Consider the following 16,446-nt stretch of genomic DNA (forward strand, 5'->3'; position numbering starts at 1 on the left):
AAAAATAATCAGCATTTTGTATTTTCTTTCAAAAAAGTGAATACTATATATTCAAAAATAATATTTATAGAAAAAAACCGCACAAAAATAGTTTCACCGAAAAAATATGTACCACCAAATACATTTAGTGACGTCACACCAACTCTCTGGCTCTTCTATCTATAAAGCAATTCCCCTTTTATTGATAAATAACTTTTTTTACGAAATTCCGTTCTCATCTCTCCCAAAAAAATATATTTTGAGGCCAGCAAATCTTTTTGCTCATTTCCAGTGTGATATATTGTGAAACATGGTTTATCGCCGATATGTAACGGTAGTAGGAGGACGACGGATCAGCCAAAACATTTATTATTAATTGGTTTCAAAATGGCTGCCTGTTCTGGTGTGTTGCGATTTGGAATTTAGTAAATAAGATTAACGAAATCACGCGTTATTGTAAGTAAAACACTTCAAATTTATGTAAATCGTGAAAACTATCGATGTGTCTTACCATCCCTGCCGATGGCATTGGTATTATGCATGGTTTTGAATATGAAGCTGATGAATTGAATACGTGTCGTGTGTGTTGTTGGTGTTTGTTGTGCGTGTGTCGTGTGTACTACTTACTATACTGAACTGTGTGGTGGTGAACTGCAACTGGCGTACGCTGACCACACACTGATAACATGAGTGTTCACTCTACAGGAGTGTCATCTATTTGTCAGTCAGTCTGGCTACATTAATTTCAGGCTAAAGTTTAAAGTTTAGTTCGACCTATCACTTCCAATCACATTATTGTCATACATTTTTGACAGTATATAGTTGGTAAAAACAATGCTTGTGTTGTGACGTGTGTTAATGTAGCACATGTTCATCATGTTGTGATCCGCTAGTGTTGTTTTGCAAGGTAAAGCAGTGTTGGCTTTTATGCCTATTTGACTTCATTATCAGACTCAGCGTATGGCTATCATTTTAGATAGCCTAAATGTGTTGGGTAGGCTCTTCTTAAGTGATCGATTAACTATGTTGATAACCACTGGCTTTTCTAAGATTCAAAAATGCTAATTCACTAAAGTAACTCCTTCATTTAATGTCTTTGTCAATACTAGATCCATTTGACTTAAGATCTAATAGGCCTACCAATGTGGTTGCAATAGAATATTCTATACCCTGTAACAGATTCATGAATCAGTTTGTTAATATTATTTAATACCGATAGGTTTGTGCATACTGATATCAGGGTCACCATCTGAAATGAAATGGAAAATAACCTTTCATGACCTGAGCCACAAGAGGTACGCCTAGGGCTACAATATTTCAGTGATCGACAAAATGGAGCACATGTTTGATTTTGACAGGTCTGCTGGAGAAGTGCGGTTAGAGCACTTCTATTCTGTATCAGTTGTAATCAGCTCCATTTACTTTGCAGGTCTTGATATGATCACTTGCAGAATATGCTCAGAGAATAAGGTGATAAAAGTTGTAGGAAAGATGCAGCTTGTCCATCATCTTAACTGTTTACCCATCTGGAATCTGTAAGCCACAGATGGTTGTTATCTTTCCATTTCGCAGGTGTGCGTTAAGATTTTTTGCTTTCATGTTTTTTTTCTTCATCTGTTCCAGCACGCCACCATGCAGGTGCACTCCATTCTATCACCTTAGACCTACAGGTCACACTATTCTGTAGGCCCTTACTGATGGGCTTACACGGTGACTTGTACTTGTACGATAAGAAATCTTATAATAACAGACTGCAACTTCTCTTGAGACCTATTGACTCTAATGATTATGTTCTTGTGGAGCCAAAATGGTTAGAGCTTGGCGAGACTTGAAAACTGATTCTGATTATATTCGCTTGTTATGTTCGATGTAACACTTGTTTCCATATGGTCTCGCTTTTCAAAACTTGCGGATACCCCGGTATATCTGGGTCTATTTCTAGGATCTGACTCAATATTCAGTTGCTGTTTCTTCTTGGATTTTCCGTACATCTACATCTCTTGGTGTCATATACCAGTAGGCTTTATGGCACTTGTTTCCATATGGTCTCGCTTTTCAAAACTTGCGGATACCCCGGTATATCTGGGTCTATTTCTAGGATCTGACTCAATATTCAGTTGCTGTTTCTTCTTGGATTTTCCGTACATCTACATCTCTTGGTGTCATATACCAGTAGGCTTTATGGCACATGTATATATTCTATTGTATTTAGTTTTGTCCAGTGAAATGAGTAGACCTAGACGCCTATATATATTTTTTTATGACTTAATTTATTTGATCTTCAATTGCCCTCTCGTGTAGAACTAGTTGTTCTATCTATTGTTATTGTGATAACCCAAATATTCCAATCTAAGACGAGAGATGATCAATTATTAAGGTTCACCTGGGCCTCATCGTGTGAGTCATCGTATTTTTGGCTCTGAACCGGTTCATATTATCAAGGGTGGGGCATGTTTTCATGTGAACTTCGCAGACTTTCTTTTTATCATAACCATCTGCTCAAAATAATGGCTTCAATGATGCCATTATAATTGTTTTGAAATTGTACGTGAAAGTAAAATTCAGAGAAGGATGGGCTGTGTCTATTCACGGATGGCGTATTCCATTCAAATCATGATTAGGCTTTTGAGTGTAAGGATGGTTACCTATAGTGTGATCGAATTTTATTTCCCTGTACGAAAGAAAAAAAAACGCTATAGAGTTTGAATATTCATTTCTAAATGATATAGGCCTATCAACAGATGCCAAGGATTGCTAATATCCTGGCAGTCTCTCATTATTCGTCTCTTGACGTATGTGCTGCTGGTGATATGACATATTGCGCGACAGGTATCTTAAAATTCATGAGGCTGCTGCTGCTGCTGTGGCCACCGATTTGGATGATGCTGGTGTGTATTATAGATGTCAGGCAATTGTATTGGTTACCATGGCGATATCATGATTATAACTTGCCGGGTCATGCATTACGCTGTGCGGATACGGAATGAGATGTCTAGAAGAATTTACCGCCCAGCTAGTCGAGACTATGTTCCATTGGCCGAGTCATATTTCATAGTTGCGATGAGAATCGTGTTTATATCGGCATAATTCATAAACCCTGAGTTATTATCGCGCTATCTGCAAATAGGGCTACATGTTGTTACTATTGTCATATCTGAAGATTTATGCGTAGTAGTCCTTTTTGTAAATTCTACCCTAAGTTAAGCCAACACACAAGAAGACAGTTTAAAGAGTGACATTGGTCGAAGAATTTCTAGAACAATGTATACACCAGTTATTAATTAAAATTCTAATTCAACTAGGGAATGTATGTATAATATTTTTGTTTCAATGAATTGTGAAATCGGGGAATCCGGTTCTAATTAAAACTGATCTATAGGGACAATTAGGCCTACTCAATCCAATCGCAGGCTTCATTTTTTTATGCCGTAAAAACCGCTACAAAGATATATCGATTTATATTGATTTATTTTAGGGCTAATGTAGAGTCGATGTGCATAACATCATTGATATTGACGTCTCAAAATATCAATTACAAATGTGAAAATTGGCATCTATTTTGTTATCACTTAGATTTCATATTTTCTAATTAATTAATTCTTACACATTTTTTACGATGGGTTGAGATATGTCATCAGTATTGAGTCTGCTTGCCGGGCAAATCAAATTGATTCAATCGACAATATGTTCAAATTATATATATGTATGTATGTGTGTGTGTGTATATATATATATATATATATATATATATATATATATATATATATATATATATATATATATATATATATATATATATATAAAATATATATGTTCAAATTATATATATGTATGTATGTGTGTGTGTATATATATATATATATATATATATATATATATATATATATATATATATATATATATATATATATATATACACACACACATACATACATATATATAATTTGAACATATATATTTTATATATATATATATATATATATATATATATATATATATATATATATATATATATATATATATATATATATATATATATATTGCTTAATATTATCGACAATGAATAATATAGTGAAAATATACATTTTTCATGAATTGAATTTTAAGGACCAATGAAGTTATTATGGATTTGAATATATTAATCAAAAGTTATTATTGAAATTTCTCAAAAATGAAATAGATGAGAGTCTTGAAATATATCCAAAATTGTTTATGGATATTTTTTTATTGGTGACGTAGCATGAAAACCGACTCACGTAGAACCCCTTTTAAATAACGCATACTAGGTATCGTTGTATATAGACATTATTTAAAGGGTTTTTACTGCATTAAGAACTAATATACCATTTATAATGTTATTTATTGTTGATAATATTAACCCTTTCAGTGCTGATTGACCCTATGGTGCTGGAGATGATTTGAAAATTTTGAAAAATTCCACCCTAGTGTGTTGAATAACGGGGGTGCCACTAAAGGGGGTCTGAAGTACGGTGAAGGATTTTGCTAGTACACCGCAGTTCGGTGGTGTACTAGCAAAATCCATCACCGATTTATACACCGCACTGCAGTGTAGATGCAGTGAAAGGGTAAAGCAGATATATACGAAATGTTTTTCGAGCGTGGATAACGGTTTCAAGTTGGTTTTCGTGTCATCATTGAAAAACAAGATTCTAATTAATCGTCTTTTCGTTCGATCAATTCGAGCGATTGATTGCTATCGATATCTTATTGCTATCGGTCTTGCTAGGTTGTCCGAGAAATCGATTCAAATCTGAGATTTGTTACAGATTAACTGCTTCGGCGTCGGTTAATCGAAACAGTCGCATCTTCTTTCCCGCGACGGGGAACCGTGTAATTTCGGGAAATCGTTGTTCATCTTTTCGTCGCTGCACAAACAACAACTCGTTTCGGAATCAACACATGTTGGATTAAATTCGTATCGGTATTCAGTATTCGGGTTGTAGATTCTTATCGTAGATGTACTTCTTTACTGGATACTGAATGGACCAGCCGGGGCATTGCAGCAGCGCGCTCGCTAGTTAGTATCCGATATCCTCAACCGTGTTCTGTTGTTGAATAATCGATAGACGGTTACTATGGAGACGACTTCGTCATCTGCATCATTCATTATCCGCGCGTGTTCAGTAAGCCTACCCGGAGACTGCGCTGCGCATCACGTCACACTGTTTATGTAGATTTCCATGAAAATGCTATTTTTAGTCGATCTATTTTGATATGAATCATTTTCTGATTTGTCCCGATTCGTTCCTGAAGGAATGAATCGTTACTCTGTAGTTAGTTCTCGTTTGTCATGTAATGTTTTACGAATCTCCTCAGTTAGTAGCCGGTGTGATTCAGTAGTTGGCAGTTTTTCATATGGCTCGTACTGGGTAGGTATAGATATAGGGCAGTGTCTAAGGCACTGATTTTATCGGGATTATACACACCACTACTAGAGACTGTATCGAACATTGATTTTACGCTGATTCTTTACGATTATTCTCTTGGTATGGAGCCAGCTTTTAACGACTGAAAAGTCTACTCATAGTTCGATATCCGTCAGTCTAGAAAATATGTGATTTTAATTGACTAAACACAATTTATTAATGTTAATTAATTTGGCCTCGAGATATTTGCTATGTGAGAAAAGTCTTCAATAACAATTCCACGCTACGGTGAGCGATGTGAATACCTGGCTGAGGGAAGTCAGACCGCCAGCTCCCTGATTATATATGATTTCTGTATAGGATATTTCGTCGTTCTAGGAACTCCTACACCTCAAGTACACTCGACACAGGCTTGAACAAGCGCTGCCGCTGATTCTTAGAATTGCCTTACATGTTCAATCGTTAGCATTGAATCGTGTATCTCGTTGAACCGTTTGTGAGTGTGCTGATGATCTAACCTGGATTTCGATATACCAGTTGTTCACAACGTTGAATTCATTCAGGTTCAATCCCTATTTTGATTTTAGGTTAGGGATTGACTGAGTTATTTATTTGATTGCAGTAGATTTTTGTTTGATATGGTGTCTCTTACAGACCCACCGAATTTGAAATCGCAAATCAAAGTACAGATTTAGTTGCGCGATCGGTGGTCGAATTCTTCCCTCTTGATCTGGAGAGAGGCCAGATAATGAAACCGGCGATTGTCAATGAATATTTACGTTTTTGTGTTTCACAAAATCGCCGGGTTCAAAATGTTGAACTCTGTAAATTCGGAAATGTGATAGCGTTCTATTTATCTTAGATTTCTGTTTATCTGTGTTATTTACTTAGTTCATTTCCTTGTCATTAACTAGCCTCTATTTGCTGCTGTTTTTTCAGGTCAAATCTTTTTTTTGTAGTGTATATATGTAACAATGATAATTATATACCAGTATTCAATTTCAACAGCCGTTTGGCCTCCCTGAACAAAAAAAATTCGTCTAAATTTGGTGGTGACATCACCTCTTTACTGCTGGCCTAGATCTAAATATTTACCGTTGTTAGGTCGAAAATAGTCGCTGTTAGGTCGAAAATAGTCTCCGTTAAACAATCGTTATTCGAATATTGTTAGTATTCAATAATAACAGTGACTCTAAATACACTGGTTCGCATTGTATTATTTCGCAAGACTTGTCGGCTTTCAGTGGAACCGGACACATGTAGTAGGTATTTTTCTGGGCTAATTTGGTTTAATTATATAGGAATTTACCGTTTTAACATAGATATTCGCTAAGATATTCATGGAATTTCGACTATGACAGAATTTGCATTCGTTCGTCGATTTTACAACATTTGTCGGTCGCATGTGGAATGAATTTCATAAATTATAGATTCGGATAGATTCTGTTGACACTGAGATATTGTCATAGTTATATTTGAAGCAGCTCAGTTGATAGTCTCTGTCTCTTGGCGTGTATCGATTTGAACAAGAAAAGTTAGCAGCGAGTAGTGATTCATAACTAACATTTCATGATTCAATACGGACGGAAAAAAATAGTTGTTTACGGTTGCAACCGCAGTCACAGTTTGCCTTGTATCTTCCTTGCTGACCTTTGAAAATATCTTGAAAATGCGTCGGAATTCCATTAGATTATCCACAACACCTTGGTGTTTGTTATAGATAAAAATAGGTTTTATGTATAAAAGAACGACATATTGACATTATTACAAAAATTTACAGGCCAACCCGGTAGCCTATGACTTTTGTCGCTTTTGTTGTTGTGTGAATACCAGATTATTACCGTTAAGAAAACTTGACAGATCAGGAAATTCCATGTAACAGAAATTGCTCTTAATAAGAGGCATTTTTCTGCGCGAATGTACTTGTAATATAAAGCAGAACATGTATGAATTCCTATTTGGTATGTGGCAATGCATGGCTCACAATTACCTACCCACCAGTAACTATGGTTACTTGAGAGGAGCAAAATGGTGGTTTTCACATTATTTCCGACAGCGTGTGACAATCGTATGTATTATCCGATATACGCTTTAATTGTGGCATCAATTTTTTTTTGCAGCGATGATTAACAGATAGCCATGACTCTAGAACGGGCAAAACCTATCCGCAGCGAGGGCAGCGTCTGCATCAGCGTGCGCAACCAAGCCCTCAACGTTCCGAAAAAAGATGAACCAATCAATAGTCGCAACAGTCCGACGACCCTCAATATACTGACATGTAGCACGGACGCTGAGGATTTCTCTAACAGGTACTGCTTAATAACAATTATTATCGTCTTCATATTAGTCATTGCTGTTCAACCTATTCAACGATACTGAATTCATATCTAGTGTTATCCAAACAGCTGAGGTGTGATGAGTGGTAATTTTAGGGCCTTAAATATCTCTTAATTGCCATCGACTTTGCACATTATTGGAACCAATTATACGATTCATCGCCCAAAATGGTCCATTAACCTCCTCAGTGAAATCGTTAGGATGGTACTGCTTTCCTGATAAAGCCTCGTTGAACTTAAAATACCGTTGTTTTTATGTTCGTTTGTAGCATGTTGTGCTTAGAGCAGGAAATCGACAAGATGAGTCTCACGAACGATCCAGTGTCGTGTAGCACGAAAGCGAGTACGTCCGCTTCATCTTCCGGGACTGCTACTTACACTACGCAATCACCTCAATCGAATCCGCTCAGTCCGACGTCGGAGAACGGCTCCGAGACGCTGGATATCGGCTACAGAGCCGGCGGACAGAGAGGCTTCTTCGAGGGATTGTTGGGATGTCTGAGGCCGGTTTGGACAATTATCGGCAAAGCGACTCAAGCGGAATTAAAGGAGCAAGGTTCGTATGTTATTCCCAGAAACCGGTCGAGTAAACATCGCCTACCTCGGACAGACTGGAACCGACAAAATTGGGTCGGGGTAAGCGAAGTATGAGTTATGGATAGGAACATACATTACGAAGTGAGGAAAATGATTTCCTTTTTGTCAGATAGTCGAAAATCCGAATTGGCCATATCGAGTAAGGCGAGGTTTACCGTGTACTTACATTCTGTTGATTATAGAATTATAAAATCAGCACCATACAGTCTTAATTAGGTAAAACTCATATTTTTCATTTACCCTTTATTCATATGATGCTCAAATACTTCAGCAAGTTATCAAGCAACTTTATGTACATACTACTAATCATTGCCTAATGCGATTATTTCGTATTTTACAGATGATTGGCAAATTCCGTTCGAGAGTATAACCGATCTGGAATGGTTGGGCAGTGGAGCTCAGGGTGCCGTATTTTTGGGCAAGCTCAACGCGACTCAAGTTGCCGTGAAGAAAGTCAGAGATCTGAAAGAAACGGACATACGGCATTTACGCAAGCTCAATCACCCGAACATTATCTCTTTCAAGTAAGCATCGGTTGGATCGAGGTGGTTCATTATTTTATTGTCGATTCTAATCGCGCAATCGTATGTCTATTTTCACAGAGGCGTATGTACTCAAGCTCCTTGTTATTGTATCATAATGGAATATTGTCCGTACGGTCAGCTGTATGAAGTGCTCCGCGATGGTAAGGAAATACCGCCTGCACTGTTGCTGGACTGGGGTCGACAGGTCGTATGCGGTATGAACTATCTACATAATCACAAAATCATTCATCGAGATCTGAAATCACCGAAGTAAGTTATTATCGATGAGCACTGATTAATGAAACGATATCAGTAACGAGTTCCCTACGACTCCTCGATTCCTTAAGAATTCCTTCCAAATGGAGATGCTTTAAAAGGTGCTTGAAACTCCTTTAATTTAAGCAAAATACCCAAAACTCCTTAAATTTTAAGAAAAGGCAATTAGAAATTTTTGAAGTTGTACAGTAAATGGACTATGCCTAAATCAGCACAGTTAGGACTAGATTTATTGTCCAATTAAGCGGTTATCGAAATATATAAAGGATAGGAATTTGCTTGTAAACCACCGCATTGACAGTTGATCAAGATAAGCAGTACCAGTTTAGGAGGAGTCTTCTGTAATTGGGATATGAAAGTGATCCAGACACTTCCTTGCAATTTGAAATTTTCTCCTTGAAAACTCCTTATATTCAGGAATGACTGATCTGTAGGGACCCTGAGTGATATATGATTCCCGGTCGTGTTGTTAATATCTATGTATATTTCTAGTGTGTTGGTGGCGTCGAATGATTGTGTGAAGATCTCAGATTTTGGTACATCCCGAGAATGGAATGAAAAGAGTACAAAGATGTCGTTTGCTGGCACGGTGGCGTGGATGGCCCCGGAAGTCATCCGTAACGAACCTTGCTCAGAAAAAGTCGACATCTGGTATGTTGAAACTCGAAGCCATTTAAGAAACGATGGATTTTGAAATTGTTGTACATCGTATTATATAAAAAGTTGAATTCAATCTGGTTTTAGGTCTTATGGTGTCGTGTTATGGGAGCTGATGACTGGTGAAATACCTTACAAAGATGTGGATTCGTCGGCTATTATTTGGGGAGTAGGTAGCAACAGTCTTCACCTACCTGTTCCAACAACTCTACCAGAAGGATTCAAACTACTGATGAGACAGTGCTGGTGAGTTAACTGTTGCATAAAACAGTAGATATCTGTATGAGAGATAATAAATTAAGTTGTAAATGCTGCGATTGTTTTATTGAAGGAATGCGAAGCCACGGAATCGTCCTTCATTCCGGCAAATTCTGATGCATCTAGAAATTGCAGCTCCTGAATTCCTAAACATTCCGAAAGATGAATTCTTCAAACTTCAGGTTAAATATTTGCATTACGTAAACGCCTATAGGTACTTTTGATTCTCGATTGTTCAATGTGTGTAATAATATTTGGTTATTTAGGTCGAATGGAAAGAGGAAATCAAAGAGCAGCTTCAGTTAATTCGCAGTGAAGGTAATCACATGCCTCAGCTAGAAGAAGAACTCATCAAACGTAGACGTGAAGAACTGCGTCATGCTCAAGATGTTCGCGATCACTACGAACGCAAGTTGGAACGCGCAAATAATCTTTACATGGAACTCACAGCCTGTATGTTACAACTGGAGCATCGGGAACGGGACCTCATTCGGTAAGTATTTTGGCAAATTTTATTTTCTATACTTAATAATAGGATATTGTTCAGAGCCAAATATTCTTAAGAAACATTGATTTATCATTTCATGTTGAGCTATAAAGCCTAGACAAATGTAAAAGAATAACCTCTTTCTAGGAACTGGTGAAGATATTGTTGTTGTTCTTTGTTTCAGGCGGGAGCAAACTTTAGCTGCTAATAAAAAGAAAAAAGCCTCTTCAAGTATTTTGAAGCCTGTTATTAAAGCTCAAGAAAAGATCGAGAAATTGAATAAGAAACGAACATACAAGTCAACCTCAGACACTGGAACTAGGTAAATCATTTGATATCAGATAGAGTATTAGGAATCTTACCACGGTATTGAGTATTAGGAATCTTACCACGGTATTGATGCGATGCTCACATTTGCTTACTGTATGTTTCAGCCCTGATGGACCACCACCACAACCACCACCAGTCGTGACAACCAAAGAACCACCTACAGTAGTGGTAAACGAAGATGGACAGCCTTCGCCGACACGAGTAAGAATGAGAAAACACCGAGCACGACGACAGAACCGGTCTTCATCATCAACGACCTCGAGTCCAGTTAAAAGCCCTACTTGCCCTAGAGAAAGACATCATCATCATCCGAATTGCCACCACAAAGAGTTCGAACAGAGACCGGGTACGTCGAATCAAGATAAATACGTATCTCCAACTGTGTTCAAGTTTCTCGGGCCGGGAACGGCGATACGCGAGAACAGCACCGAGTTCCACGTACGCGAGGAACATCGCAATTTGAATGACGTTTGTTTCGGCTGCGACGGCAGTTGCAGCGACGTTACGTGCAGCAGCAAGCGCTCGAGTCGAATCAGCGCCGACGTGGAGAGCAACGTTTGTGACAGCGCCTGCTCCAGTCCGACTCATCAATCGTTGAAACGGATTATCAACGAGGACGACGAGTCGAATCAAAACGCTAATCTAGAAACGACGGCGGAGGCCGAAAAAGACACGAATCAAAACCTGGATCCGCGAACGCTGATTAATGTGCTCGAAGAGACCATCAAACAACAACAAAATCAACAACAAACCGAAAACGATGATTCGAAACTTATTCTAAACAATTCCACGAATAAAGCGATGAAACGCAGCATCAGTGATAACGAAAACAGTGTGTCGCAAACGCCGAATAAAATTGCGCACGTGCGCATGGACAGTACGGATAGCGAAGGTCGCGTGGTGATGTTGCGGATACCACCGCCGGTGCCGCCCGATAGAATGAGTAGTACCGATAGCGAGCCGTGTTATCGGAGGAGTTCGGCGATTCAGATTCGACGTCGAAGATCAATTGATTCGTGGTACGAAGAAGATCTACCCGTTGAGGAGGACAGCGACGACGAAGCCAGGTACATATATTTTAAGCATTAGTGTTTTGTAAGTTAAACCTACTTCCACAGTTGTGGGTCAAAAGAGTGAAATATAAGACCGTATAACTGGGGCCAGTTTGATTATTTTGACCCAGCTCTTCAAGTTTGAACTCAAATATCTTAACTACCAATCTGTAGTCAAATTAGTTAGTTATATTTCGATCATTTAGCTTAAAGGGTCAAAAACTCATGATGACTCGGGTATGTTCCTGAAGTCAATGAGTTGGTTCATTTAGAAATGACAATACTTACTGACAAATAGTGCTGTATAATACATAATGGTGTGGTATGCATATATTACCCATAAATGACTGTGATCGAAAAGTATCGAATTGACTCTCAATATAGAGTGAATTTAAGAAGTTTATGTTCCAGCCGCCAGCACAGGATCAGCAATGTATCGTTCATGAGTTCAGAAGGGGTTTTGTCAGAGGAAGAGGAGGAAGTTCCAGATGAACCCACGCGCAGGAAGTCACCAGATGCGCTGACAAACAGTACCGATAAACTACATGCTGATCTTACTAACAATATGAGCGATGGACTTTCTGACAAAGAAATGGTTGTTAAACGCATGAAAACTCAAGTTACCTCTCCTGAACATATACTTAAGGTAAGCGTCTGCTGAAAAAGAATACAGATATATTAGGCCTATGCTGAGAAATCAAAAGCTACAACTGGGTTTACCAGTGAAGCCTACCGTCATTAAATCTGGATTCCCTGGTGAAAAGATAAATAAGATAATCATATATATTATGCCACCATACATGCTCATTTCCTAAGGCTAAGGGTAGATAGCTAGATACATTTGTTTTCGAGGGACTTCTCGTATTTTGTCTGAGGAAGTGATAGGCATATTCTTTTTATCCAGAACCGGTCATTTAATGACTGAGCTATTAATGGCCGGTACTGTATTTCTTAAGTGGTCTGCATATGGGTAAATTGAATTTTTAATTTTTTTTTCTAGACGCAGGTAACAGTAACGGATACATCTGATTCAGAGTCAGACGATTGTTCTGATATGACTGTTGCAAGCACCGTACACGTTACACCTGTGCATGTTGCTCATGGAAATGACTGGAATTAAAATGACATTGAATAGTTTCCTGTTAAGTAAAAGTTGAAACTATGAGATTTAATGGACGTCATGGACTATGCTGGGCAAACTGATTCGAAGCATGCTGTGGCCGGAGAACTTTGTGTATCATATTAATGGAAGCTGTTCATTTCGATTCTAGAATCATGAATGTAAACTTTCACTTCAGCTTAAAAAAATGTGTTCGAGGATATATCTAAGGTAGACACTGCCTGTATTCGTACTTTCGAACACCCAACAAGCACTGGACGTACTTAACCTGAGCTAGTGGTGCTTTGCTTCGTAAAATTGCATCATCGGAAAACACAAAATTACACACCAAACTTTGGGTTTTTTCTAACAGGAGGGGGCTAACTATCTCACAGGTAAAAACAGAATTGATTTCTGCCTTAAGTTGTTTGTCATTGAAATATCTCATTAGATGATGATGATTCGATCTATTCAGAGTTCTAAGCAAAGTGAAAATTCTAATCATGCAACTACAAAACTAGGTACTGTGTATTATAAAAGTGTGTTTTACGTGTATAGATTTTGTTGCAGAAGGCAGCTATGATAAATATTATAATGATATGTTAAATACCTCAGGCATGACAACATAACTACTGGTAAATCTTATTCACTCTAAACTAGAATTCAAAAAACCTTCGCGTGACGATTCAGTGTCTTGTAGTAAAGTTTGTCCGTTGTTGTCCTGTAATTACGCGTGTTAACATCTGTAAGGTACAATCAATAATACTACCAGTTGTAAGGACTATTATTTCAGAGGTTTGCGTCGATAGATCCCATTCCCGAAGGCGGTTGTAATGGCTTATTTCGTAATTACTCAAATTATGCGCACATGCTTTTATCCATTCACTATTTTGTACGTAACCGAACTGTAGGAATTAGGTGCTTCTAGGCCAGTATGTATCTGAGGGATGAAAGTGGAAGAATTTGATATATGCATGATAGGATAACTTGAGCTAGTTAGCTGTTGAATTGCATTGTCATCGTACATTGCACTATTGGCTTATATGCTTCCGACTTTAATTGGCCCTTGTAGATTTTACCTCAGCTGCACCAAGGTCTTCCTTTTTTTGTACCTGTAATTTGTATAATAACATTTTTATGAACACTCACTGATACAGCCTGCTCATTTCTAGGTATATTAAGGGGCTAGTTGGAATATTCACACATCTTTATTTTTTGTCTGAAGCAAGTATTGCTATTGCTATTGCCGCATTAGACTATGTGCTTTGCGCATTTGTGCTTTTGATTCTGGCCTTTGAACAGCAAGGGGGTCGGGCAGAAATAAGTGTACTACCAATTTTCATTTGGAAAATTAGGCTTAGCAATTCTCAGCCTATCTTGTATATACACATGTATACATACATATTTAGTATCTATATATCGAATATATACCTTGTATCTAGTTTATATATTTAAACGCTAGAGTTACTTTGTAAAGTTACAATATCTGGCATTGTTATACATTATCCCTGTAAACTACTATTATTGTTACTAACTGTCTAACATATTTCTGACTGGTGTTGGTTGATCTTCTCATAACTTTCTGGAATGATGAAAAGTGTATTGTTAACGATTCGCAAATTTACTCTTGTTCACGCGGTGAACGATTCTCTACGACTGTTCTCCTCAGTGGCACCGAGTGCCATCTTTTCGTTGAATGGATAACTATCTGCTAATGGCGTGGAATTCGTATGGATATCCGATGAGAATTGTTCATTGTGGTGTGAACTGTTGATGGAGTCTTAAGTCTATTGATATCGTTTAGTTATAGTTACTATGTATTGATATGCTTGTGTTCTACGCTTGATCGCCGACTAACCCAAGCCTCCTCTTTTCAAAATTGTGTTCCTATATTCAGCTTATTCTAGGCAGTATCGATATATTTTGGTTGTGAAGTTAATCATTAGCATATTTTGGGCATGGTTTGGTTATAGTTTGTAATAGATTTAACATTCCCCCGGTTTTTATGGACCATTTATAAGTGTGGCTACGTCGATTGAAATGTGTGATGCTCATTTTTGTCACATTTTTCATGGAAACTTCCGTCACAAATTTTAGTATAACGTATTCATTGTTTGTTTATTGGTATTCAGGATTGGATTATTGCTCACGTACATTTTTCAGCATAGCGTATATAACTCATCAGTGTATAGCTCAGTGATAACATGTCAGCAGCTTAAGCAATCGTTCATGAATATGTAATGTTACGTATAGAAAAAAAAACAGACAGTATTTGGCACTACTCTGACTGCGATTCAGTTTTAATTCTGCGTTTGTTCTTTGTGAATTTTATATGTTATCGTATGAAGATTTCACAGAACTTGAAGTGAAATTATTATTTATATGATTATCATATTATCAAAAATTCAAAAAGACCATAGTCTATGAATTTTTGATGTTATGTATTACTGTAGATTTTATTTGGTGTGTTTTTGTATATTTTAAGTTATGATTTGCGTACCCCGGATGGTTTGTCAATGTTTTTGTTTGTTGATCATTGTATAAAGTCTGTGAGAGTAGTTATTATTCTTCTGTTATTCAAACCAAGTGAAAGTTACTTACTAAGTGAAATCTTAAAGATCCTTTTATAAAGTAGTGTTTGTTTTAGAAAACAAATGGAACGAACATGTTAAACCCTTCTGGAGCTGAACCCTCATTGAATGCACTCTTGATCGGGGAAATGGGGTACCCCCTGCTTCTATTGACCATATTGATTGTTAGCAAATCAGTACTGGTATATCCATAGATAAAACGCTAAGTTATTCATCTGTTGGAAGAGAATAATCATACACCGAATGAAGGTGGTTTTATAAAGTATTAAGGAACTTAATATTTTGGGGCGTACTGTACTTAAGGTGTCATCTTGCTCCAGTCAATTTGTAATGCATTGACCATCATATTACATCGTTCGCCATCTCAGAAGGGTTATAACATTGTCATGTAATTTTTTGGAAAATTGAGTGGTCCAAATTGAAACAGTAAATCGTTAGTTCTCATCACAGAGTATTGTATTGTTATGGATTATGTTATTCATTTATCTCAGTAATTCGTCCAATTATTACATGTATTTAATGGTATTTCATTGAGTAATTGTCTATGATTTTTGTAGATTAGATTCATTATTTATTTATTGGCTCCTGGATACATTTTTTCTGTTAAATATAATTGCATAATGCCATCTTAAAAGAAACATAAGTTTTAAAAATGTAATTTAATGAAATGTAAAAATAAATATGTTTAAATCCTAAATCTATGTTTAAATCCTGTTTTCTTATTGGTAGAATCTATCCTGTTCAGATTGTTCCGACTGCAAATGTTTACACTGAGACCCTGATCAACCATTCTGGATGAAAGAGAATAATTAACGTTTTCCTCAAGATTTCGACAATCTCCATTCAAGAAAACTGGACACACATTTTCACCTT

At 37.2% G+C, this 16,446-nt stretch overlaps 1 protein-coding gene across 2 annotated transcripts; it reads left to right on the plus strand.

Annotated features, from left to right (window-relative positions):
• The first annotated feature begins 371 nt into the window (after positions 1-371).
• On the plus strand, positions 372-16,261 carry LOC141906074 (mitogen-activated protein kinase kinase kinase 13-A-like). 2 transcript variants are annotated; one of them, XM_074795255.1, is made up of 13 exons: positions 372-435; positions 7,487-7,675; positions 7,972-8,258; positions 8,640-8,823; positions 8,902-9,093; positions 9,592-9,750; positions 9,844-10,002; positions 10,088-10,196; positions 10,281-10,507; positions 10,686-10,823; positions 10,936-11,898; positions 12,295-12,529; positions 12,884-16,261. In XM_074795255.1, exons 2-13 carry the CDS (start codon positions 7,506-7,508, stop codon positions 13,001-13,003), a joined length of 2,943 nt encoding a protein of 980 aa, XP_074651356.1. In that variant the 5' UTR covers positions 372-435; positions 7,487-7,505; the 3' UTR covers positions 13,004-16,261. The 2 variants fall into 2 exon arrangements, with proteins under 2 accessions (XP_074651356.1, XP_074651366.1); XM_074795265.1 differs by lacking the exon at positions 372-435 and adding an exon at positions 5,280-5,369.
• The last annotated feature ends 185 nt before the right edge of the window (positions 16,262-16,446 follow it).

Source organism: Tubulanus polymorphus, chromosome 1 (genome assembly GCF_964204645.1).
Source record: "Tubulanus polymorphus chromosome 1, tnTubPoly1.2, whole genome shotgun sequence".
Lineage (NCBI taxonomy): Eukaryota > Metazoa > Nemertea > Palaeonemertea > Tubulaniformes > Tubulanidae > Tubulanus > Tubulanus polymorphus.